This window comes from Eriocheir sinensis, chromosome 14 (genome assembly GCF_024679095.1).
Source record: "Eriocheir sinensis breed Jianghai 21 chromosome 14, ASM2467909v1, whole genome shotgun sequence".
NCBI lineage: Eukaryota > Metazoa > Arthropoda > Malacostraca > Decapoda > Varunidae > Eriocheir > Eriocheir sinensis.
In genome coordinates, this window is record NC_066522.1 from 6,911,210 (window position 1) to 6,937,300 (window position 26,091).

At 45.9% G+C, this 26,091-nt stretch overlaps 1 protein-coding gene across 1 annotated transcript in view; it reads left to right on the forward strand.

Annotated features, from left to right (window-relative positions):
- Positions 1–26,091, forward strand: part of LOC126998376 (tyrosine 3-monooxygenase-like) — a 66,590-nt gene that overhangs the window by 36,538 nt on the left and 3,961 nt on the right. The window contains exons 4-11 of the mRNA XM_050859970.1: positions 1,206–1,339; positions 6,467–6,650; positions 8,097–8,253; positions 10,689–10,885; positions 11,472–11,607; positions 12,431–12,557; positions 12,785–13,014; positions 21,151–21,363. Coding sequence (XP_050715927.1) covers positions 1,206–1,339; positions 6,467–6,650; positions 8,097–8,253; positions 10,689–10,885; positions 11,472–11,607; positions 12,431–12,557; positions 12,785–13,014; positions 21,151–21,316 — 1,331 coding nt within the window. The 3' untranslated portion in view covers positions 21,317–21,363. The remainder of the gene's footprint in view (positions 1–1,205; positions 1,340–6,466; positions 6,651–8,096; positions 8,254–10,688; positions 10,886–11,471; positions 11,608–12,430; positions 12,558–12,784; positions 13,015–21,150; positions 21,364–26,091) is intronic.

The following is a 26,091-nucleotide window of genomic DNA, read 5'->3' on the forward strand; positions in this document are numbered from 1 at the left end:
GATGCGCACGCACACACACACTCTCTCTCTCTCTCTCTCTCTCTCACACACACACACACACACACACACACACACACGCACGTACGCACGCACGCACGCACACACAAAGAAAGGTGTATGGAGACTCTGTGGAAGATTATGAATGGAACTGTGTCAATAACTGTGATGTCGGTAAGCTTTTGGTTACTTGAGAGCAAGGACGGGCCTGCAGTAAAGGGTTTGAATTAGACCAGTGAGGACTCGGTAGACATGGTTGGAGTGGTGGTGCGGACTTTTCAGTCATATGGGGAGCACCAATACAATAGATACATTAAAAGAAAAAAGATGAATTAACGTTTAAATATAGGATTTGTGGTTTGATGTTAAATTAAGAGCCGCCTTGCGTAGACCCACAGCCTCATGTAGACTCTAAACGTTATGTTTATGTGTTTTTATTCATTGTGATTTTCATATTTTATATAACACAAGCAGAATTTCACTTGTATATCTATTGTCTTTGTCTTCTTATTGATTTCAAGTTGCTAAACAGTTCTGATAACAATAAAGAATAATAATAGCTGTGGAACTAAAAATAATGATGATAATAAGAATACGAATAAGAATATTGTTGTAGACTGTAATGTGAACCTTATTCTAGTAAAGACAGGTGAACTCATTCTCTCCTCATCCTCCTCATCCTCCTCCTCATCCTCTACCACCACCTCCTCTACCCGTCTTCTTCCTCCTCCTCATCCTCTACCACCACCTCCTCTACCCGTCTTCTTCCTCCTCCTCATCCTCATCCTCATCCTCTACCACCACCTCCTCTACCGGTCTTCTTCCTCCTCCTCATCCTCATCCTCATCCTCTACCACCACCTCCTCTACCCGTCTTCTTCCTCCTCTTCTTCCTCATCCTCATCCTCTACCACCACCTCCTCTACCCGTCTTCTTCCTCCTCTTCTTCCTCATCCTCATCCTCATCCTCTACCACCACCTCCTCTACCGGTCTTCTTCCTCCTCCTCATCCTCATCCTCATCCTCTACCACCACCTCCTCTACCCGTCTTCTTCCTCCTCCTCATCCTCATCCTCATCCTCTACCACCACCTCCTCTACCCGTCTTCTTCCTCCTCTTCTTCCTCATCCTCATCCTCTACCACCACCTCCTCTACCCGTCTTCTTCCTCCTCCTCATCCTCATCCTCATCCTCCCCTCCACCCAGCAGACGGGGAGGTGAGCGAGGAGGAGGTGTTCCTGGTGCAGAGTCCTGGGGAGCCCGACGCCCCGCAGACGGTGGCGCTGGTGGTGTCGCTGCTGGACGGCATCTCGGCGCTGCCCCGCGTCATCAAGACCATCGAGGTGAGGGGGTAGAAGAGGAGGACGAGGGAGGGGAAGCGGTATGGTGAGGGGAAGGGAGAGGGAGTGGTACGTTGAAGGGAGTACGGGGGAGAGGAAGCTAAAGAAAGGGGAGAAAGAAAGGGGGCGGGCAGTAAGGATGGGAGAGGAGGAGCGGTTAGGTGATAAGGTGAGGTGGTAAGGAAAGAAGGGGAGAAAGAAGGGGATCAGAAGTTGGAATACGGGGGAGAAGGAAGTGATATTAGGGGAGGAGGAGGGAGGGGAGAAGTATGCAAAGAGACAGGAAAGAAAGGAAAAAAGAAGAGAAGGAGGTAAGAGAACGAGGGAGGGGAAGGAAAGGGGAGAAAGAAGGTGGTTAATTAAGGATGGGTGGACAGGGGAGGAGACGAGGTAAGGAAATAGGAAGGAAAGGGAGAGGGAGAACGAGTAGGGTAGGAAGGGGAGAATAAATGTGGTGAGAGGCGGGAGAACTGGAGAAGGGGAGCGATGTGTGGTGAGGGAAAAGAAGGGGGAGAAGAAAATGTGGTGAGTAAAGAAGAGGCAAAGAAAGGGAGAGGAAGGGTCAGGCAGGCGATGGAGAGAAAAGGTAAAGATGATGAAAGGAAAAAAAGAATAAAGAATAGAATAAAGAAAGAAGGAAAGAGAAAAGGAATGAAAGGGCAGACGTAAAAGAGGAGGGAGCTAAATCTGTACTTTTTAGAGAGAGAGAGAAGGGAAGAGAATGAAAAGGCAAAGAAATAAAAAAAGAACTGAATTTGAGGTTAAGATGTGTACTTTTTTTTTTTAGAGAAGGGAAAAAGAAGAAAGAAGGCAAGAGAATGAATAGGCAAAGTAAAAAAAAAAGTGGGGGTTGGGAGGAAGAGGCCTACTAAATCTGAGGTTGTGCTGCGTGCCTTTCAAGAGGGAGGGAGAAAAGGGAGGAAGGAAGAGGGAACAATGTAGGGTAAGAGGGAAAGGCTGTCTCCTCTTCCCCTCTCTTGAAACGGAATCGAATCTTACTCTTATTTATTTTCTCTCTTTCTCTCTTCCATTTTCGTCCCGCTCTCTCTCTCCTTCCTTTCATCCCTTCTTTTCCCTTCTTTCCGCTCACATAATGATCGCTTTCCTCTTACCTCTTCTTAATACTCTCTTCTCTTTTCCTTCCTCCCTCTCCCCCCTTCCTTCTTTCCTTTCATCTCCCTCCCTCCATCTTTTCCCCTTCCTCCCTTATACAAAATATCGCTTCATTCCTACCTTTTCTTTCTCTGTCTGTAGAAGTATATAAGCTTCCTCTTCTCTCTTCTTTTTTCCTCCCTCCCTCTCATCAATCCTTCATTCTTTCTTCCCTCCCTCCTTCCACCGTTCTCCCTTCCTCCCACACACACAGACACACATACATGATAATCTCTTCTATCTAACCTTTTTATCTCCCTTTTTATCTCCCTTTCTTCTCTCTCCCTCCCTCCTTCTCTTCCTTTCCTTTCCTCTCCTTCGCGCACAAACACACATAATAATCACTCTCCATCTAATATCTTCCTCTCCCCCTTCTTCTAATCCGCCATCAAGATAAATGACCCCTTATTCTTCCCCCCTTCTTCCCCTCTCCTTCACCCACTCGTATGAACGTAATTAACCCTCGCTTTCATTTTTCTTCTTTATTTGCTCCTGTGTTTTTTTTCTTTTTCTAATGTTTTATTTTCGTTTGCTCTTTTCTCCCTTTTTTTAATCATTTCATTCTTCTCTTTAGGGGTAGATCAAAGTTTTAGGACGAGTTAATCCGCCCTCCTCCTCCTCCTCCTCTTCCTACCCTCTTCCTCTTGGTTCTCTTATTTTTCTATTATTTTTTCCTTCGTTTTCTTCTTCCTCTTCTTCTGCTACTTCTTCTTCTTCCTCCTCCTCATCCTCTTCTTTCTATTCTTATTCTTCTTATTCTTATTATTATTATTATTATTATTATTATTATTATTATTATTATTATTATTATTATTATTATTATTATTATTATTATTATTATTATTATTATTATTATTATTATTATTATTATTTATCAACATCATCTTTCTTGTTCTTGTTCTTCATGTTATAATCCTTGTTTTTTTGTTGTTGTTATTGATCTTATTCTTTTAATCCTACCTTAACAACAACAACAACAACAACAACAACAACAATATAAACAAAAATAACAATAATAACAACAAACACTGCCTCTTCTCCTCCTGCTCCTCCTCCTTCACATCCCCTTTCTTTGTCTTCTTCACCGCAGTGCTCTTCAACCCCCTCCTTCTCTCCCCTAAACCACAGTCAGAGAACACAAACTTGTCTCATGCGCAGAATGATGACGTCACACGGTTCCTATCAGTGATCCTAGAGGCTCATGGCTTCCAAGAGAGAAAACTGAAATTAAAGGGGTGACTCATGTGGAACCGATAGAACGCAAGTTAAAGGTAGCGCAAACAATGAATCTGAAGTTCGTATCCCTGCAGCGAAACCGTGCAACGTCATGCGCGAACTGGAACCTAGAATGAGGCGACTGTGCATTCTTATACTATGCCCTAAACACTCCATGAAGCCACCACCTCCATCACAGCCATCACCTCCATCACAGCCTCCATCACCACCACCATCACCACCATCACCACCACCACCATCACCACCACCACCACCTCCATCACAACCATCACCTCCATCACAGCCTCCATCACCACCACCATCACCACCATCACCACCATCACCATCACCACCATCACCACCATCACCACCATCACCATCACCACCATCACCATCACCACCACCACCACCTCCATCACAGCCATCACCTCCATCACAGCCTCCATCACCACCACCACTACCATCGCCACCACCACCACTGTCACCACTATCACCACCATCACCATCACCACCACCCTCATCGCAACCACCACCACCGCTACCATCGCCACCACCACCACCACCACCATCACCATCATCGCAGCCACCACCACCACCACCACCACCATCATCGCAGCCACCACCACCACCACCACCACCATCACCACCATCATCGCAGCCACCACCACCACCACCACCACCATCACCACCATCATCGCAGCCACCACCACCACCACCACCACCATCACCACCATCATCGCAGCCACCACCACCACCAGCATCGCAGCCACCACCACCACCACCACCACCATCACCACCATCATCGCAGCCACCACCACCACCACCACCACCACCACCACCATCACCATCATCGCAGCCACCACCACCACCACCACCACCATCACCACCATCATCGCAGCCACCACCACCACCACCACCACCAGCACCACCATCATCGCAGCCACCACCACCACCACCAACGCAGCCACCACCACCACCACCATCCCAGCCACCACCACCACCACCATCACCACCATCATCGCAGCCACCACCACCACCACCACCACCACCACCACCAACACCATCATCGCAACCACCACCACCACCACCACCACCATCACCACCATCATCGCAGCCACCACCACCACCACCACCATCACCACCATCATCGCAGCCACCACCACCACCACCATCGCAGCCACCACCACCACCACCACCCCCACCACCACCATCACCACCATCATCGCAGCCACCACCACCACCACCACCACCATCACCACCATCATCGCAGCCACCACCACCACCACCACCACCACCACCATCGCAGCCACCACCACCACCACCACCACCATCATCGCAGCCACCACCATCACCATCATCGCAGCCACCACCACCACCACCACCACCACCACCATCATCGCAGCCACCACCACCACCACCATCACCACCACCATCGCAACCACCACCACCACCACCACCACCACCACCACCATCTGCGCAACCACCACCACCACCACCACCAGCACCACCATCTACGCAGCCACCACCACCACCACCACCACCATCACCAACATCATCTCTTCCACCACCACCACCACCATCGCAGCCACCACCACCACCACCACCACCATCACCACCATCATCGCAGCCACCACCACCACCACCACCACCATCACCACCATCAACGCAGCCACCACCACCACCACCATCGCAGCCACCACCACCACCACCACCACCACCACCATCACCACCACCACCACCACCACCATCACCACCACCACCATCGCAGCCACCACCACCACCACCACCATCGCAGCCACCACCACCACCACCACCACCACCAACGCAGCCACCACCACCACCACCACCACCACCACCACCAACATCGCAGCAACCACCACCACCACCACCACCACCAACACCACCACCACCATCGCAGCCACCACCACCACCACCATCACCACCATCATCTCAGCCACCACCACCACCACCACCACCATCACCACCATCATCGCAGCCACCACCACCACCACCACCACCACCAACCCACACCCCCCCACCCCCACCACCACCAACACCACCAACAAACCAGCCCCCACCACCACCACCCCCACCATCCCCACCATCCCCGCAGCCACCACCACCACCACCACCACCACCACCATCGCAGCTACCACCACCACCACCACCACCATCACCACCATCATCGCAGCCACCACCACCACCACCACCACCACCACCATCGCAGCTACCACCACCACCACCACCACCACCATCACCACCATCATCGCACCCACCCCCACCCCCACCACCACCACCATCAACACCAACATCTCAGCCCCCACCACCACCACCACCACCATCACCACCATCCTCGCAGCCACCACCACCACCACCACCACCACCACCATCGCAGCTACCACCACCACCACCACCACCATCACCACCATCCTCGCAGCCACCACCACCACCACCACCACCACCAACCCACCTAACACCACCACCACCACCACCAACACCACCATCATCCCAGCCACCACCACCACCACCACCATCACCATCATCGCAGCCACCACCACCACCACCACCACCATCATCGCAGCCACCACCACCACTACCATCACCACCACCATCGCCACCACCACCACCACCACCACCATCACCACCAACTCCGCCCCCACCACCACCACCACCACCATCATCGCAGCCACCACCACCACTACCATCACCACCACCATCGCCACCACCACCACCACCATCACAACCATTCTCTCTCGGCCGCAGAACTTCAAGGGCACCGTCGTCCACGTGGAGAGCCGCCCGGCGTCCCGCAAGGGGGTGGCTTTCGACGTTCTCTTCCGCATCGACATCCTGCGGGAGCCGTTGCTGAGCCTCCTGAAGAGCCTGCGTCAAGGCGCCTCCATCGCCGCCGTCAGACTCCTCTCCGAGCACCACTCCTCCATCAAGGGTGAGTCTTGGCTTTGATGTCTTGGTTGGGAGTCTTCTTCGTTTTTTACTAAAGTACGGAGTGGTTTTTGACCCTCCTCCAGCGTTGCCAAATTATCGTACTCATCGCAATGCATTTTCGTAGTTTTGGACCGATAACTATGGCTAAAAGAAAAAAAAGAGCATCAATAAATAACAGCTTTAACGCTAACTTTAATTTTCAATCGATATTTGTGCAGGTACGAGAGTTTGAGGCTTAAAAATGATAAATACAATGTGGTGAATACGATAATCTGGCAACGCTGACCTCCTCTCTCACTCACCCATTCTTACTCTCTCACTCTCCCACAATAGATGAAGAAGAGATAAACAGGTGTTATTCCTCACTCATCTCGGCACTCACGATGCTAAAGTTCGGTTCAGTTAAGGGTTCGTGGAAATATACAGCCTTAGCAATAGGTTCACCTTCGTGGGTTTCTCTCGTGTGTTTTCTTGTAACGTTGTTGATGTTCAGCGCATCTCAATTCCCTTTTACTTCCTCCTTGTTTGTGTGTTGATAATAAAGGAAGGGATAACGTGAAGAAGGATACGGAAAATGAGAAAGATGGATTAAAAAGGAAGGCGAGAGAGAAGGAAGATAAAGAAGAGGGAGAGTATGATAAAGAGGGAGAATAATGTAGTTTAGGAAAAGGATTGGGAGGATAGGTAGAAATAAAGTTGATAATAAAGGAAGGGATAACGTGAAGAAGGATACGGAAAATGAGAAAGATGGATTAAAGAAGATAAAGAAGAGGGAGAGTATGATAAAGAGGGAGAATAATGTAGTGTAGGAAAAGGATTGGGAGGATAGGTAGAAATCTATGTAGTATAAACAGAAGAGAATGAGGTGGAAGAGATGTAGTGTGGGTATCTGTATTTCCTCCTGCCTACGACTTGAACTCTTTCAAGAGGAGGGTATCAGGACACCTCTCCTCCCGAAATTGACCTCTCTTTTTGGCCACTCCTCTGTACTCTATTCAGGAGCAGTATGTAGCGGGCTTATTTTTCATTATTGTTTTCTTTTTTTCTTTTTTGACGCCCTTGCACGGTCTCCTCTAAAAAAAAAAATAGATATCACTACTGGAGAAAAAAGAAAGAGAATGATGATGATGATGATGATGATGATACTTTTCCCCCTTTCTTTTATATGCTCTGTTCTTTATTTTCCCCTCCTTTTTTATTAATCACCATCACAGTCTTCAATCTTCTTCCTTCTTTTTCTACTATCGCCCTTTCTAAATACATTCTCTCTCTCTCTCTCTCTCTCTCTCTCTCTCTCTCTCTCTCTCTCTCTCTCTCTCTCTCTCTCTCTCTCTCTCTCTCTCTCTCTCTCTCTCTCTCTCTCTCTCTCTCTCTCTCTCTCTCTCTCTCTCTCTCTCTCTCTCTCTCTCTCCACCCCCCCCCCTTAACCTAACCTCCCCTCCCCCAGAGCCATGGTTCCCGAAGCACATTAGCGAGCTGGACATGTGTAACCACCTCATGACCAAGTACGAGCCCGACCTGGACATGGACCACCCCGGCTTCGCGGACCAGGAGTACCGCGCCCGGAGGAAGCAGATCGCGGACATCGCCTTCTCCTATACTTAGTGAGTAGCGAAAGGAGGTTGTTCTTGTTGACGGCAGACATAAGAGTAAAGAATGCTGTATAAAAAACGCAAACAGGCTAAGGGTAGAGAATATATGAATAAGAATAATAAGCAGACCCCGGACATCGCCTTCTCCTACACCTTGTGAGCAGCGAAGGGAGGTTTTGCTTCTTTGACGGCAGACACACTAGGGGTAAAAAATAATATATTAAGACCCTGGGAAGCAGCTCAAGAACATAACAAAACAAAAATAATAGAATCTGTGATAGCTGGCATTATTCGCGACCAATTAAAGAAACATGATTCGGTTCATGGCTCACAGTGTGGCTTCACGAGGGGTGAGTCATGTCTTACTAACCTGTTGTCGCTCTGCATGATCTGTATGAAGTGATAGATCGATTTGGATCATATGATGATTTTAGTAAAGTATTTGGCAGGGCTAGGGACCCCTGGCCCCTGATTCACGGTCTGGTAAATTGCCGGTTTTCTGGACAGTTTGGGCGACTGCAGGAAAAACTGGACGTGTGTGGGCGGCCTTGGGGGCGAGAGTAAGGCTTTGAGGTGGATGAGGGGGTAGCTTTGCGATATGGGTGAGAGTTCAGGTAAATAATAAAATATCAGAGTGGGGGCACTTGGTGTCTATCACGATAGTTTTCGGTCAGTTAATGGCTAGCATTTACATCTTTACGTCCTTGACCTTGACTGCCCCAAGCCAGCGCCATTAGTAACTTCGCCTGCAACACCAAAATCAGGTGACTAATCAGACTGGTCGATGTTGCGAAAATTATTGCTGGAAACTTTCCAGACTATTTGTTTGACTTGTCCAACAAATAGCTAATGGAATTTGATAAATATGAGCCAATCCAGTGTACTAAGTGATGGAAAGAATAACCCTTACAATGTGCTTTTGGACTCTGAACTAGCAGGTACTTGTTCATAGCTAGAAACCGCTGTGTTGCCGCCAAAAAGCGCAGTAACTGATTACTTCAAGGGGTTAACAACAGAAACGCTGGTTATTCGTAATGTACGTGTAATTTTGCTACAATTCTGGTCCCTTCCTAATAGTAAGGATATTCTCTAAAATTTGTGCATAAAAGAAATATGAAAGTGATCCAGTCTCAGAAACTTATCTTAATTAAGAAAAATTAAGACAGCTTAATTTACATTCCTTGAAAATGCATCTACTGCAGTGTAGCCTCACTAAACTACTGCAAGGAGTTAAGTGATGACGTTGATAAAGTTCCAATATTCTATAAAAAAAAAGGTAGGACCCGCTAAAATAGTAATTAGTTTAATGGACAGGTTTAGAATTAAGAGAAAAAAACAAAAAGTGGTTTACGAATGGGACCCTGGAGGAGCGGTTCAGCCTAAATGGTCATGGTGCTTATGTAATACGATTAACAGGAGGAAAATAAAGGAATAGGATGGCAAATTGAATCGTGGTCCGGAAAATTGAGGAAGAGACAGAGATGGACAAAGGTGCGTAGAAGTCGGAAAATATAGCCTAAAGATTTCAAATGGAGTCAAGACAGATTCATGGACCAGAGAGACACGATGAATAACGGACTCAAAAACGTAGAGGTGACGAAGATAACTGACCTCTTCCAGCAGCAGCATCCCATATCCTCGTGTATCCCTCCCTGTGTACGATGATGACTGACCTCTCGTAGCCTCATCTTCATCATACATTCTCGTGTATTCTCTATATATGCACGAAGATGACTGACCTCTCGTAGCCTCATTTTCATCACAAATTCTCGTGTATCATCCTCTATATATGCACGAAGATGACTGGCCTCTCGTAGCCTCATTTTCATCACATTCTCGTGTATCCTCCCCTCATATACGAAGATGACTGACTTTTTGTATCACCATCATCACATATCCTCGTGTATCCTCCCTTATGTACGAAGATGACTGACCTCCTGTATCCTCATCATCACATATCCTCGTGTATCCTCCCCTATGTAGCCTACGAAGACGACTGACCTCCTGTATCCTCATCATCACATATCCTCGTGTATCCTCCCCTTTGTACCCTACGAAGACGACTGACCTCCTGTATCCTCATCATCACATATCCTCGTGTATCCTCCCCTATGTAGCCTACGAAGACGACTGACCTCCTGTATCCTCATCATCATCACATATCCTCGTGTATCCTCCCCTATGTAGCCTACGAAGACGACTGACCTCCTGTATCCTCATCATCATCACATATCCTCGTGTATCCTCCCCTATGTAGCCTACGAAGACGACTGACCTCCTATATCCTCGTGTAGCCTCCCCTATGTAGCCTACGAAGACGATTGACCTCCTGTATAATCATCATCACCACATATCCTCGTGTATCCTCCCTTATGTAGCCTACGAAGACGACTGACCTATAGCCTCATCCTCATCACATACCCTCGTGCATCCTTTCCCATGACCAGCGGCGAGCCCATCCCCCGCGTGGAGTACCGCCCCGAGGAGATCGCTACCTGGGGCGCGGTGTTTCATGAGCTGGACCGCCTGGTGCCCACCCACGCCTGCCGCCAGTACCGCGAGGTGTGGGACATCCTGAAGAGGGAGTGCGGGTACGACGCCGACCAAATCCCGCAGCTGGAAGACGTCTCGCGGTTCATGAAGAGTGAGTACGAGGGAAAGGGGGAGAAGGAGGAGTTTGGGTGAAGTGAGAGAGAGAGAGAGAGAGAGAGAGAGAGAGAGAGAGAGAGAGTTGGGGAATGGGTGAGTGTCTATAGCATATTGTTCCTCTCTGCAACCACATTCAAGATTTCACTTCCACTGCCTTTCTTCTTACCACCAACTTCGTAGCCCTCATCCTCTACTCTCCATGACCTTCCCTCCTCACCATCTTTCTTCCATAATCTTCCCTCCTGACCACCATCACCCCCATCCCTCACCACCACCATCACCCCCATCCCTCACCACCACCATCACCCCCATCCCTCACCACCTTCACCCACAGCCTTCTCACCGTTCACTCTCCCTTCCCATACTTCTCTCACCACCATCGTTACACCCTCGCTACCACCCTTCAACACCCTTCTCTCCTTAACACTTCCATCCTACACCCTTACCACTTACTCTTCAAAACCTTTTCTCTTAACATCACCATGGTAGGCTACACCCTCCACCACCTTCCTTCCACACCCTTCCTTCCTCCTCTCCCCCATCCTACACCCTCACCACCCTCATCACACCCTCACCGCCAGAACGCACGGGGTTCAGCCTGAGGCCCGCCGCAGGACTTCTCACAGCGAGGGACTTCCTGGCTTCCCTCGCCTTCAGAGTGTTTCAGTGCACGCAGTACATCCGCCACCACTCCTCGCCCCACCACTCCCCCGAGCCGTGAGTACTACTGGCTTACTTGACTTACCTACTTAACCACTATTGTTTCCCTCTCATTATATGTGTGCTGTTCGTCTTAGTAATGCTTCTAGAGTCGATATGTATCTTCACAGCTTAAAGGGCTATTACACTGGACAAATTCTCCGTGGATCTTCAGTCAAAACACGATTTCCCCTGGCGTGATTTTCATTTGTTTCTTGTTATTGCTGCTGATGATGATGGTGAGTAATACCGTCTTCCTTTGATGAAATCTACCGTAGCTTTGGAAGATCGTGGACACGTCAGAAAACCACGGAAATATGAGAACCATGCCAACGGAAATCGTGGTTTGACTGACGATCCACGGAAAATTTGCCCAGTGTAATAGCCCCGTGCAAGAATTAGGCAGTATCTCCACTCGTTCATTCTTGTGCTGTCTATTTTACTGACGCTATAGAGTTAACCATTATTTTTCATGATTTCACTATTACAGTGTTGTCCATAGTAGTTTTCTATGCTATTTTTGGCATTAATTCTTAGAAGGCTTATGGAACCAATGAAGTTCTCCCTGTTTAACTTTGCTTTCCCTTGCTTTCGCGCTGACACACTGCATAGCGGGCGTTTCGATTTTTTTTTTCTTTTTTTTTTAACTCTACAGGGGAGTAATATGTTATGAGTGTTTTATTTTTTCGTTAACTGTAGCCTATGAATCTTCTCCTTATCCCTTACATGAAATTCGGACTGATTTCCCTTTACCCAAAACTTTAACATAACCTAACATAACCTCCCTCACCTCCTCCCCCCCCCCCCTGCTCCCCTCACGCCCCACCCCTCGCCACCCCAGGGACGCCATCCACGAGCTGCTGGGCCACGCGCCGCTTCTCGCCCAGCCCGCCTTCGCCCAGTTCTCGCAGGAGCTTGGCCTCGCCTCCCTCGGGGCCTCGGACGAAGAGATTGAAAAGTTTGCAACGGTGAGTGTTTTTAAGAGAGAGAGAGAGAGAGAGAGAGAGAGAGAGAGAGAGAGAGAGAGAGAGAGAGAGAGAGAGAGAGAGAAAGGAGTCTTTATACTTATCTTTAATCTCTCACTTGACATTACCGTAACATTTGTATACAACTCTTCATCTTCCCTTCCCTTTTCACTGTTACACACACACACACACACACACACACACACACACACACACACACACACGCACAGATGTACTGGTTCACGGTGGAGTTCGGCCTGTGTCGGGAGAACGGCGAGGTGCGGGCGTGGGGCGCGGGCCTCCTCAGCAGCTTTGGTGAGCTGCAGCACTCGCTCTCCGACAAGCCTGAGAGACGCGAGTTCGAGCCCTCCCTGACCGCCGTGCAGCCGTACCAAGACCAGGATTACCAAGACGTGTACTACGTGGCTGAGGGGGTGGAAGACGCCATGGAGAAGTTCAGGTGAGAGACGGATGTATGTGACATTGGACAAACACGCCTCAAACCCAGTCCACAGACGAAAAGAAAGGAAGAATACATACATAGGAATACATAGGAAGAACAGACACCAGAAGACCTATCGGTCTATGGCGAGGGTGTCTGTTTACTACCGCTATTACTAGTAATCTACGTGTGGTAGGACAGGACAGAATAGATGAAGGCTCCTCCCCACCCACCTCTCCCTCCGGCAACGCGCCGGCAGGAAATAGTTAGAAGAGAACACCATGTACCTTTAAGGAAGAAAGGGCCATGGAAATTTTACAGTAAAGAGAGAAATAAGAGGAAATTTCTACCCTTAACTTACACTACTGGTAACCTAAGCTGTGAGGAAAATGACTTCATTACATAAGAACAAAGGAACATAGAAATACAGGGAGATTGGAAGAGGACGAGTGGCCTACACAGGGCAGCCCCAGAATCCCCCCTAATTCTCACGATGGGTGAGGTGTAGTTTCAGGGGCACAGGTGGAGGCTTGATCCTCATTTTACCGGCGGTACTAGGCACGCACCAGTAACCTGTCACCTTACTGCACCCACACCTCACTCCACCTGTCATGCGGACATTAACTGTTGCTTTACTCTATTGTTGACTTTCGCTACTTGCAATCTAGGTTGTGGGGGAGAATTATATGAATATAGGTTGAGGTCTTGCTGCAATCTGTCTGAAAACATGCGAAAAAGGGTCAGTATAATATTATATCCCTGAAGTACTTATCCAAAGAAGACTTAAAGCTATTGATATTCTGTGCGCTAACTACTGACGGTGGGAGTCTATTCCAGTGATCGACGACTCTGTTATAGAAAAAACTTCTGTACACCAATGTGTTACATCGATTTCCCTTTAACTTCATACCGTTGCTGCGTGTTCTTGTGTTGGTGTCTCTCTGCAATAGACTATCTGGGTTAATGTTGTCGAATCCATTAAGGATTTTGAACACTTCAATTAAGTCCCCTCTTATCCTTCGCTTTTTTAGGGAAAACATATCTAAACGCTTTAAACGCTTGTCATATGGCAAGTTTCGGAGCGTTGGAATTTGTTTGGTTGCTCGTCGCTGTATCTTTTCTAGCAAAACTTGATCTTTGATATATTTCGGTGACCAGAACTGAACGGTGTATTTTAGGTGTGGTCTTACAAATGCTAAATATAATCTCTTCATAAGTTCGGGTGATTTATAACCAAAGTTTCTTGAGATTAATCCCAACATCATATTGGCTTTTTTACTCGCTGCAGAACATTGATCACTCATTTTAAGAGTGTTACTGATAATGACACCAAGATCTTTTTCTTGTTTTACTTCGCTGAGCTCATGTCCTTGAATCTGATATTTGAAGTTAGGATTTTTTCACCTATGTGCATTACTTTACATTTATCTACGTTAAAACTCATTTGCCATTTTTCGCTCCGGTCGGCAAGTCTTTTTTAAGTTTGATTGAATGTTCTCGCAACTTTGACTGTTCATTACCGTACCTCCTAATTTGGTGTCGTCGGCGAATTTGGCTACTTTTGATAGGATATCAGTTTCTAAGTCGTTCACGTAAATTATGAATAGTGTTGGCCCCAGGACCGAACCTTGGGGAACGCCACTGGTGACGGGTTGCCAATCCGATGCTTCACCATTAAGAACTACACGTTGTTCTCTGTCGGTGAGCCAGTCATGAATCCACGCACATAGATGGTCGTTAATACCGTGTGAACGCAGTTTTAAAATAACCCTGACGTGAGGAACTTTATCAAACGCTTTCTGAAAATCTAGGTAAATTACGTCATATGGGCTTCGGGCGTCCCAACATGTATAAACATCGTTGAAAAAGGTTAATAGGTTGGTAAGGCAAGACCGATTACTACGAAATCCATGCTGACTATCAGTTATCAATTCATTTGTTTCAAGGAAAGTGATCATTTTATCCCTGATTATTTTTTCGAATAGTTTAATTAGGACAGACGTAAGGCTGATAGGACGATAATTACTGGCTTGTTTTTTGTCTCCTTTTTTAAAGATCGGGGTAATATTGGCCTTTTTCCACTCGAGAGGCACACTGGCCTGTGCTAATGACTTGCTGAATATTAATGTTATGGGTAATTCTAGCTGTTGACTACATTCTCTTAACACGCGAGGAGATAAATTATCGGGGCCCGGAGATTTATTTGGATCTATTTTCTGCAGGTACGCACGCACTTCGCTGATATCAATTTCGGTCAATGCAAGCTTATGTTCTTCAGGGCCTTGAAAAATTTTCTTCGGGGCTGGAATCGATGTCATGTTCTCTTTTGTAAATACGCTACTAAAGGTTGAATTTAGGACCGACGCCATGCCTTTATCATCACTAATCGTATTGCCACTTAATAGTAGTGGGCCGATATTATTTTTAACAGTTTTTTTTTTTTCTTATGTAACTGAAAAATAACCTTGGATTTTTCTTGGCATCAAGTGATATTTTCATCTCATATTCGCGTTTCTGTTTTCTGATTTTCCTTTCGCTCTCTCTCTCTCTTGACATTGATGTAATTAGTATGATCCTGTGAATTATGTGAGAGTTTATATTTCTTATAAAATTCTCTTTTTTCGACGATGATTTTTTGTAGGTAATTATTCATCCACAACGGTTTTTGATTATCAGTCCTTCATGGCTTGAGTGGAATGAATTTATTTACACTCGCTATGATTTGTGCAGTAAAACGATTATACATTTCTTGAACGCTGACGTTGTTGAGCAAATGATTCCAATTTACTGAAGCCAGTTCTCTTTTTAGGTCCATAAAATTTGCTTTATTGTAATTAGGTATTAAGAGTGAGTTTGCTCGTGCTTTTGTTTCAACATTCAAAGTACATCTTATAATGCTGTGGTCGCTGCTTGCAAATGGCTCGCCTACCTCACAGGCAGTTATGAGATGACTATCGGTCGCGAAGATTAAATCAAGAATATTATTTCCGCGTGTCGGCATGGTAACAGTTTGATTAAGAAATGAATTTTGTGCAAAGTCAATTAATCTCTCGCCTTCTCTGTCGCCAGAAAGTGCATTCCAGTTAACGGAGGAGTTATTGAAGTCACCGCATATTATTGCATTTTTATTTCTGATAACTCTATTTATCTCTGCGTAGAGATTTCCATCAATGTCTTCATTTGATTTAGGAGGTCGGTAAATTACGCCCAGAACATACTTTTCATTATTGATCGTTGCTTGTACATACAATGAATCATAAGCCTCTGAATCAGGAGGATAGGGATTTGGTGTTGAAGATTTGGTAACCACCATTTGTATAGGTAACATTATGAAGAGCAAACTGATACTGTTCTTTAAGATAAATGTGCGCAACGCCCTGGATTTACTCTTTATTACACTCCCACACGACCACAGCGTGTAATGAAACACAAGAGAAATTTATCCAAAAGAAAGGTTTTGCCGGTGCCGGGGATCGAACCCGCGACCAGCGAAATGGGAGAGCCACTCCTTAACCAGTTGGCCAAAGAGGTACCCCACTCTCAGAGTGAATTATGGGAGGCTCCCCCATCAGGCAAGTCAGCTGCACTACACGGCTCCCCATCCCTCTAGACTCTAGAATCTAGATTAATTTCTGTGTGCTTGAAATTTCCCATTTTCTATGAACTTTGGAGAGCATGGGCCATCACTTTTCCTGTTACAGTGTTACCCTTTCGGGGGAGATACAACAGGACAAGAGAGGATGCAAACCGATATCCCACCAGTGTAACTCCCTGAATTTACTCTTTACAACACTCCCACACGACCACGTACAGCGTGTAACGAAACACACGATTAATCCAGACAAGGAAAGGTTTTGCCGGTGCCGGGAATCGCACCCGCGACCAGTGAGATGGGAAAGCCACTCCTTGACCGAGTCGGCCAAAGAGGTACCCCTCTCGCAGAATGAGTTATGGGAGGCTCCCCCATCAGGCGAGTCAGCTACTTTGCAGTAGCACCTCACACAGGATCTAGATATGAAACTAAGAAGGGCACAGAGAGGAATGGAGCAGAGGTGGGGAAGTGCGGTACTTAGTGCGGTAGTGCAGTAGTACCGCATCACACAAAAAGTACCACACTACCGCACTACCGCTAAATTTCTGAAAATACCGCACTACCGCAAAATTTCTGTAAATACCACACTACCGCGGACCGCACTAAAAAATCCTGCGGTACTTTGAAAACTATCGAAGACGACATTTGCAGCGCGGCATGCTCACAGAAATATATATATTTTTTTACAGTGAATCGGACTCAATAAGTCAATCGGTATCAGTCATCAGAATCAGTGATTAAATCATTCTGACTTTTCAGTTATTGTTAAAAATTAAATACTAAATAGACAGACTAAACTACTACACTACGAGTCTTCTTTAACCCGCGCGGTGCCGGCCATTTCAATCCCGGACCCGTCCGTGGTGCCGGCCTATTTTTCATTTTTTTATGAGCTTAAAAAATCCTAAGCAATTGTAAGATAATGGAAAACACATGCAAAAAGTGGTTTAACAAAGTAAAAAAAATTTAAATCCACCTTATATATGTTGGTGTTGCCTCTCGTTGGTGCATATTAAATGACGGTACTCTCACTCGGTTTTACATAGTTTTTTATTAGTTACTGAATCATCATCAGACATGTCTGATAAGTTGACAACATATCCTCAATACCAAACGCGAATAACTCAGCAAATCTGTTCGTCACTCAACCCATGCGGCGCGCCATGACTGTCTGACGATGACTGTACGAGCACTCATATGATCGCCTCTCATGTCCCGTACAAAGTTTTCTGTGATGCCCATACTATATCTGTTTTTTAACTTCATTGTAACTTCTCTGTTTTATCATTCTCTCTGCGGTTGTAGGTAAGCTACTTGAGGGCATAATTAGAGACAAAATTGTGAATTACCTTGAAAGCCACTCATTGATTGGGGACTCACAACATGGCTTCCGAAACAAAAGATCCTGCCTATCAAACCTATTAACCTTTTATAACGACCTCTTCACTGTTTATGACGTAACCAAATCACTGGACGTAGTCTATCTTGATTTCCAGAAAGCGTTTGATAAAGTCCCGCATCATAAATTACTTTACAAATTAAAGCAAATAGGTATTGACGGTCAAGTAAACCAATGGATCGCGAATTGGTTGAGCAACAGACAACAAAGAGTAGTGATTGACGGATTTAACTCAGAGTGGGCGCCTGTCACTAGTGGCGTCCCTCAGGGCTCGGTCCTTGGCCCAGTGCTCTTCATTATTTACATCAACGACGTGGATGTTGGACTCAATAACCGCATTAGTAAATTTGCAGACGACACAAAGATTGGCAACTCGGTTCTCACTGACGAAGACAGGCAAAGCCTCCAAGAGGATTTGCACAAAATTTCAGCTTGGTCGGATAGATGGGAGATGCCCTTTAACGTAGACAAGTGCCAGGTCCTTCAAGTTGGAACGAGGAATAAGAAGTTCGAATACGAAATGCGCGGCGTTAAACTCCAAAGCGTTCAATGCGTCAAAGACTTGGGGGTCAAAATCGCGTCAAACCTCAAATTCTCACAGCAATGCATCGATGCAGCAAATAAAGCGAACAGAATGTTGGGCTTCATTAAAAGAAACTTTGTATTCAAGAATAAAGATGTAATACTCGCTCTACAACAGTTTAGTCAGACCCCACTTGGAATATGCGGTACAGTTTTGGTCTCCCCACCATGCAAAGGATATTGCTAAATTAGAAGGTGTTCAGCGTCGGGCAACGAAAATGATCCCTTCCTTGCGCAACAAATCCTACGAAGAAAGGCTTTCTACCCTTAACATGTTCTAGCGTGAGAAACGTCGCCTCCGAGGAAAACTGATCGAATGTTTTAAAATACTTAATGGTTTCACGAATGTAGACAGATCAACATTGTTTATGATCGATGACACTTTGCGCACGAGGAACAATGGCGTAAAACTCAGATGTAGACAAGTAAATTCAGACTGCACCAAATTTTTCTTCACCAACGTTGTAGTGCGAGAATGGAATAAGCTTCCACCGTCAGTGGTCCAGTGTAACACGATTGACTCCTTCAAAAATAAGCTCGACCGTCACTTCCTTCAACTTAATATCAACTAGAGTAGAAATGCAACGTTTTGGAGTCTTCTGATTAATGTAAAATCACTTAGGTTTAAGGACAGACCACCAAGTCTGGACCATGGGGTCTGTGTGGTCTGATTTTCTATGTAAATCTATGTAAATCTCTCTCTCTCTCTCTCTCTCTCTCTCTCTCTCTCTCTCTCTCTCTCTCTCTCTCTTGCATGGCTGTGCAGGGCGCGAGAGTGAGATCTACTTGAGTTGTCCATTGTGGCGGTCATAGCTGGGCGTTATCGCGATAAGTTATCGCGAAACTTTATCGCTGATAACAAAATCGGATTATCGACCATCCGCTACTTATTTAAATATATATCGGTATCTTCGTTACTTTTGTAACCAAACTAGCGATAATCGCTACTTTTTTTCCGCCTCTCAGAGAAAAACGTTGTCTCCCTACTGCGCATGCGTGGCCCAGTGTTGTATGAAAAATCTTCGGGGTATGAAATATCTTCGGTGATGAGGTTTCATACTTAGATCATGAAAATTAAAACACAAGGTTATTTTTTTATGCTACTCAAAAATCAATATATCATAGAGAAAAATCATTTAACTTTGCCCCCAAAATGATTATTCACTGCCTCAAATTTGATATTCCATATTCGTTTGTGACCATGCCATGATACTGAAGGCACCCGGTGTTGTGTTATTTGGTGTCCCATCGTCAAAAGCTGGGGCTTTTGTTTACAAACACTGGTCTCTCGTGAACTGCACATGCTCAGACCATTAAGTGTAGACCTGTACAGTCTCACAATGCTTTTTTAACACATTAAGAATTGCTGGAAAGCTGAATCAAACATACAGTACCACCATCCTCGCTGTTTCTAGAACAACGTACACTCTGTACATATAAATACAACTCGTACAGTGTGTCGTTCTAGAAACAGCGAGGATAATGGTACTATATGTCTGATTCAGCCTTCCAGCAACTCTTAATTACGGTTTAAAAGCTTTGTGAGACTGTACAGGTCTACGCTTGCTGGTCTGAGCATGCACCGTTCACGAGAGACCAGTGTTTGTAAACAATTTTTGACGGTGGGGACGCCAAATAACACAACACCGGTTCAGGCATTTCTAGTATTACCGTCCATATGTACGTGTCAACGTGTGGTTTTAAGGTTTTGTAAGTTTCCTAAAATACAGATAATGAAAATTTGAATTCATCAATGTTGTTCTACCTGAAATATCAATATAGTATCGTTTTCGCCTATCGGACTTATCGCTAGCTAGTATCGGAATTGTGGATTTATATCGGGTATCGGTTATCGCTTATATATATTATATCGCTATATTTGTGTCTCTAGTTAACGAATATCGGTTATCGCCGTTAAGGTTTTTCATTATCAGTTATCGGTTATCGGGAATAAGGTTTTCTGTTATCGTGCCCAGCTATGGTGGCGGTACGCTAAATGGTGCGGCCTGGCGCCCGTTGCCAAGGTCACTCAGGCGGTACCGTCGCATGAGCCACTTTGCCAAGTGATATGGAAGGTTTCCTGAGTCGTTGTCTTTCCCTCAAATTCCAAGCCATTCATAACACTATATGCAGTCGTTCCATAAATTGATAACGTACAGATTAACAGTGAGACAGATCGTTATGCGTTGGTCATCGCTAGGTTTGTAAACAATGGGGGTTTCCCCGGGCCAAGCCACAGGGCTCAAGTTAGAGTCGATGGACTATGGCCCCACAAAACACTCCAGCAGGAGTCCATGGCTACCTTCTAAACCCAAGACCAGGACCAAGGGATTATGAACTATATTCAATAATAAATCCATCACATTACAGTAACAATGTACAAGCAGGATAAAAAAAAAAAACTCGTAGCTTATTTCCTCACTAAAAAAAAATCAATGGCAGGAGTATTACTACTGATAGCAAAAATAAAAAAAAATCAACACAACACAGAACAGAAGGAAGTCCGCCATTGTGGTTTGAGTTGGCGTGTCGAACCCTCACAAGCCGCTTCTTCCTCCCTGATTCCCCTCTCCTCCTTCAGGCAATGGACCTTCAAGACCCTGTCGCGGCCCTATGAGGTGCACTACGACCCCTTCAGCCAGACGGTGCAGGTGCTGGACTCGGTGCACAAGCTGGAGGGCCTCGCCGCCTCGCTCAGCACGGAGGTCTCGCGGCTCAACAACTCCCTCGCCAAGATGAAGTTCTGAGCGCCGCGCGGACACCAAGGACGAGGAGGGAAGAGGAGGAACTTGGGGTTTGTAGGCGACTGTGTGTGTGTGTGTGTGTGTGTGTGTGTGTGTGTGTGTGTAAGTGAATGGAGGATGTGTGTGTGTGTGTGTGTAAGTGAATGGAGGATGTGTGTGTGTGTGTGTGTAAGAGAATTAAATGTAAGAGTTGGTGTGTGTGTGTGTGTGTCATGAATAATGATTATAATAATGGGTCAAGATTGGAAGGTTTTAAGGTTAGCAGAATACATATATAACAGCAAAAGAGCAGTTGGTTAGGCAGAGAGGTCAAGATTGGAAGGTTAAAGGCGAGTAGAGTACGGTACATAGGTATATGACAACAGAAGAGTAGCACGTTGAATAAGAAACAAGATAGCAGCGCATTTATAAAATCAATCTTTACCTAACAGTATGACGTGTGTAATGAATGGAGAGTATCTGAATTTTAGCTCTGCCACCAAGTTTACCATAAACCTAGTACCTAATTAGTTAAGAACTACATATCTAAAACTTAATCCTCCCCCCACATTAACCTAACAGAGTGTAGCTTTTCGCCGCTTAAATAGTAACCTATCAATTCACCGCTGTTAATTAGAGTGGCAAAGCTAAACTTTACAATTTTTAGTGCCCAGTATTTAATTTATCATTACCATAAAGTATCCATCATGTATAATCAATCTATAATAATTAATCCTGGGCACTACAAACTCTCATGGTCTCCTTACCTCACCTGGCTGTCCACCCAGGATCATGAGCCAGTGGTCATAAACGAGTGAACAGCCATTAAACAGTTTTTGATGGGGCCTTTGTGACTGTCCACTTATTAAAAGATATGAAATACTTTACTTCCAACACACACTGAATGCTCCTCAAAATTTATGAATGATAAACCAAATTCTCTGAAGGAGTTGGACGATTCCCTCATGAAAAGAACTTTGTAATGTGTAAGCTGTGTCATTTTGCGTTGAAGTGTCAGACTTTGGGCTGCATAGTCTAATTCTTTGGTAAATGTTCATTGATGTCCATGATGCCTCTGCCAAAATTAAGAAGTAAATATTTTCTGATGTAGTAAAGGGTTTGAGCATTTCTGTGGTGTGGTGGCTAGCAAGCCTATAGCAATGAATTCATGGGCCCAGGTTTGATTCCAGACAGGGGCAGTTGATGCCCAGCCCACTCTGCTGTTCATCCTCCCCTTCAGGATGGTTGATAAATAGGTATACCTGGGGTAACCCAGGGAAAGTAAACTGTGGTAACCTGGATGTGACACTCGCCCCATGTCCCAGGGTTAATGGGTTCTCACCCACCACAGGCAAAATGAGCCAGAGATGAACACCAAGGCCACGGGCAGCTTGGTGTATGCCCTCACATTTACCTTTTGAAAGGGTTCCTTGTCTTAATTCAAAAGATGAGTTTTCTTGATGGAGTGGGGAGACTTGTCTCCATGTTGCTTTGCCCGGGTCAGTTGCTAAATACTTTAGAGGCAATGTCAGGTCTGGCCTATGTAATTTAATTTATCCCAGTCTTCATCCCAGCATGGTGATGACTGCAAACATAACCATCTATCATGGCCGAAGTAGAATTTTTTTATTGACACATTGATTCGCTGGGATTCAAGTTTCTTGATTACCTCTGCCAGAACCTGCCAAATTTTCATGAAACTTGGTGGAGAGGTGTACGTAACATTGGCCAAAAAAGAACCCATTGAATTTTGGGAAAACTTATATAAACTGAATGAATTAATATTGAGTCATTGATAAAAAAATTGTAGATGACCAACTGAATGACTGGTTGGCTACATGGAAAAACCTGCCAGTGCTTTGAGGGCAGAGCATGTGAGCTTTTATAGGGAACGGAAAATGTTTCAAGGGGCTCCAGCCCAGACCTTGAGTGCTTGATGTCCTGCTTCCCACAGGGGTGGCCCTACATGTATGTTTGTTTGCTGTATGTAGGCCTAATTAGGATTTTGCAAAAAACTACCTGCCCAATGTTTTAAAATTTGGTTAAAAGGTGTAGCACGAATGCATTGCTTAGCCTTGGCAGAGATTGATGGCCTGAACACTTCTATCCATTTTTGGGGCTGCCTCAGGATAGTTTTATGACTAGTGGACTCTTCTTTGAAGAGATCCTCCACCTGGACACCCTGAGTTATAGAGTGCAAGCTACACAAAGGGATATTTATTAGTATTCCTGTAACATATCTTTATCCAGAATACCTATGTCAAACAGGCCACGAGCTGCATCCAGAAAGATTTTGCAAAGTTACAAATTTGTTAGCCCTCGTATAGGTAACGTATGCTGCCGCTGCATAGCGAGTTATGTGTGGATCCTGAAAGCTTAAAGTAAGGAGATAGGATCGCGTTGATTGGCCAGAATCTTCGTAACCAGGTATGACGTCATAAGACTCGCCAGCAAACCACTACCGTGTTTTCAGAACTGTCAGCCAATCGTAAGGCATCCGCCTCCAGCTGTGGGTTCAAAACAACCCGTTCTCTTTTCCCATTTTCTTCCTTTTTCCATCATAATAAGACACAATGGCTATTTATAATGTTTCTTAGACCATATTTACTTTATTCCCGCTTTTTACATCTATATGGTAAAGACGTTTATGTTGAAATTAAAGGTTTAAAAAAAAATTAAGGTAAACTGTACTAAATCATAATCTGGGAACATTTCATTGTTTGCTTCACATATATAGTCAGTCTGTCGGCTCCCAATTCATGTGCTGTCACCAGACAAAGGCCCATGGTCCCTCCAAGGAGGGACAAATCTAGGGATGGATGAATGGATGAGGAGGAGGCAGGAAGATGAATAAAGAGAAAGAAAGGAAGAATAGAAGGGAGGAGGGAGGTCTGGCAGTCCCCCGGGCGTCGGTGTTACTGGGAAAACGTATCGTACCGTCCACACTTCTCATGCCTCTCAAAGTGTGTAAATTTCATTTCCAACACTAATATGCCAGCAAATGCTATATTCAGCTATAATCATCCATTTCTTTGTTGAAGAAAAGTATTATTAATAACGCTATTAACGCAAATCGAATGCATTTAGTAAGTTACATGACCTACCGGGGTATCTGTAAGTTACCGCACACTTTATAGAATCTGTAACCTTTCTGGATCCAACTTACGCTACAAAATATTTCTGGATCCACCGGTAGCTTACAATGTTACATAAGCTGACTTACAGAATTGCAACTCGTTTCTGGATTCCACCCCAGGGCAGTAAGTCCACAGCCCACACAGCTGTTCATCTTGCCTTTCAGGCTGGTCGATAAATGAGTACCTGAGGAAGGTAAACTGTGGTAACCCAGATGTTGCGCTTGGGTGCACTGTCGTGCCCTGGGTTCTTACCCACAACAGGCTCAGGGGACAAAGGAATGGAGATGAGCACCAAGGCCACACACAGCTATAGCGCATGCCGTCTACTTTGCCTTTACATTTTTGTCAAACACTGCTCAACATCTCTAGATGTTAACAATAAAAGAAGCAAAGAAGAGATTCAAGAGGAGAAAAAAGACAGCTAGCCGCATTCAGTCTTTGTTTCACAACCCAGCTTCTCTTAAACACCTGACACTTTTTTTCCGATAGAGAATAATGAGGAGAGTCGCACTGCCAGACTTGCTGGGAATCGGGACCAATTCAGGGCTCTGTCACGTAGGACTAGAGCTCTCCTGAGGAGAGACAAGGAGAGGAATGTCAGGGGTCTCGCTGAGGAAGTCTAGGGCCATTTAAATGCAAATGACCTCTGACCTGCTTACCAAGCCCTGAAGAAGCTCCGGTTCAAGTCTCCCTCTCAGATGAGCACTATCCAAACAACTGACGGCTGCCTCGTGTCAGACATGGATGGGCAGAGGGCTCGTTGGGGTGAGTACTTTGAGCAGCTGTATGTGGCGGACCCTCCATGTGGGCAGCTTCCAGTTGCTGGGTTGCAGGTGGCGGATGCTGATCCACCGATTGACGAAAGCCCACCCTCCCTGGTTGAGGTCAGAGAGGCTGTGGCAAAGTTGAGGGGTGGAAAGGCACCTGGCGCCTGTAACATTAGTGCGAAGCTGCTCAAAGCTGGAGGTGAGGCCACGATCCACGGGTTGCATGCGGTCTTGACTGCTGTATGGCAGTCTGGTACTATTCCTCCTGACTGGTAGAGGGGGTTGGTCATCCCTATCTGGAAAGGGAAAGGGGACTGCCAGGACTGCAACAACTTCTGTGGTATTACACTGCTCAATGTGCCAGGCAAGGTGCTTGCCCACCTATTGCTGATGCGAATTCGCAGCCAGCTGCTGAAGCTGCAGAGACCTGAACAGTCTGGGTTCATGCCTGGTAAGTCAACAACTGACTGTATCCTAGCGCTTCACGTACTGATGGAGCGCCGACGTGAGTTTCGACAGGGGATGCTTGCAGCCTATGTCGATCTCAAGAAGGCGTTTGATTGAGTGCATTGCGAGGCACTCTGGGATCTTCTGCAACTCTATGGGATTCCTGTGAGGACTATTGGTTTGCTGACTGGCATGTACTATTCTGGGACAGAGATGTGCTGTGAAGTGTGGGGGGGGGCTTGTCCATCTTCTTTCCTGTGAATGCGGGAGTGAAGCAGGGCTCTGTCCTTACCCCATCACTTTTCAACACTTGTATAGACTAGGTACTGGGCAAAGTTGTGGACCAGAGTCATTGTGGAGCATCCATTGGCAATACCAGGGTCACTGAACTTGTTTTTGCCGATGATGCAGTAATCCTGGCGGAGTCACTGGAGGTTTTGGTGATGGC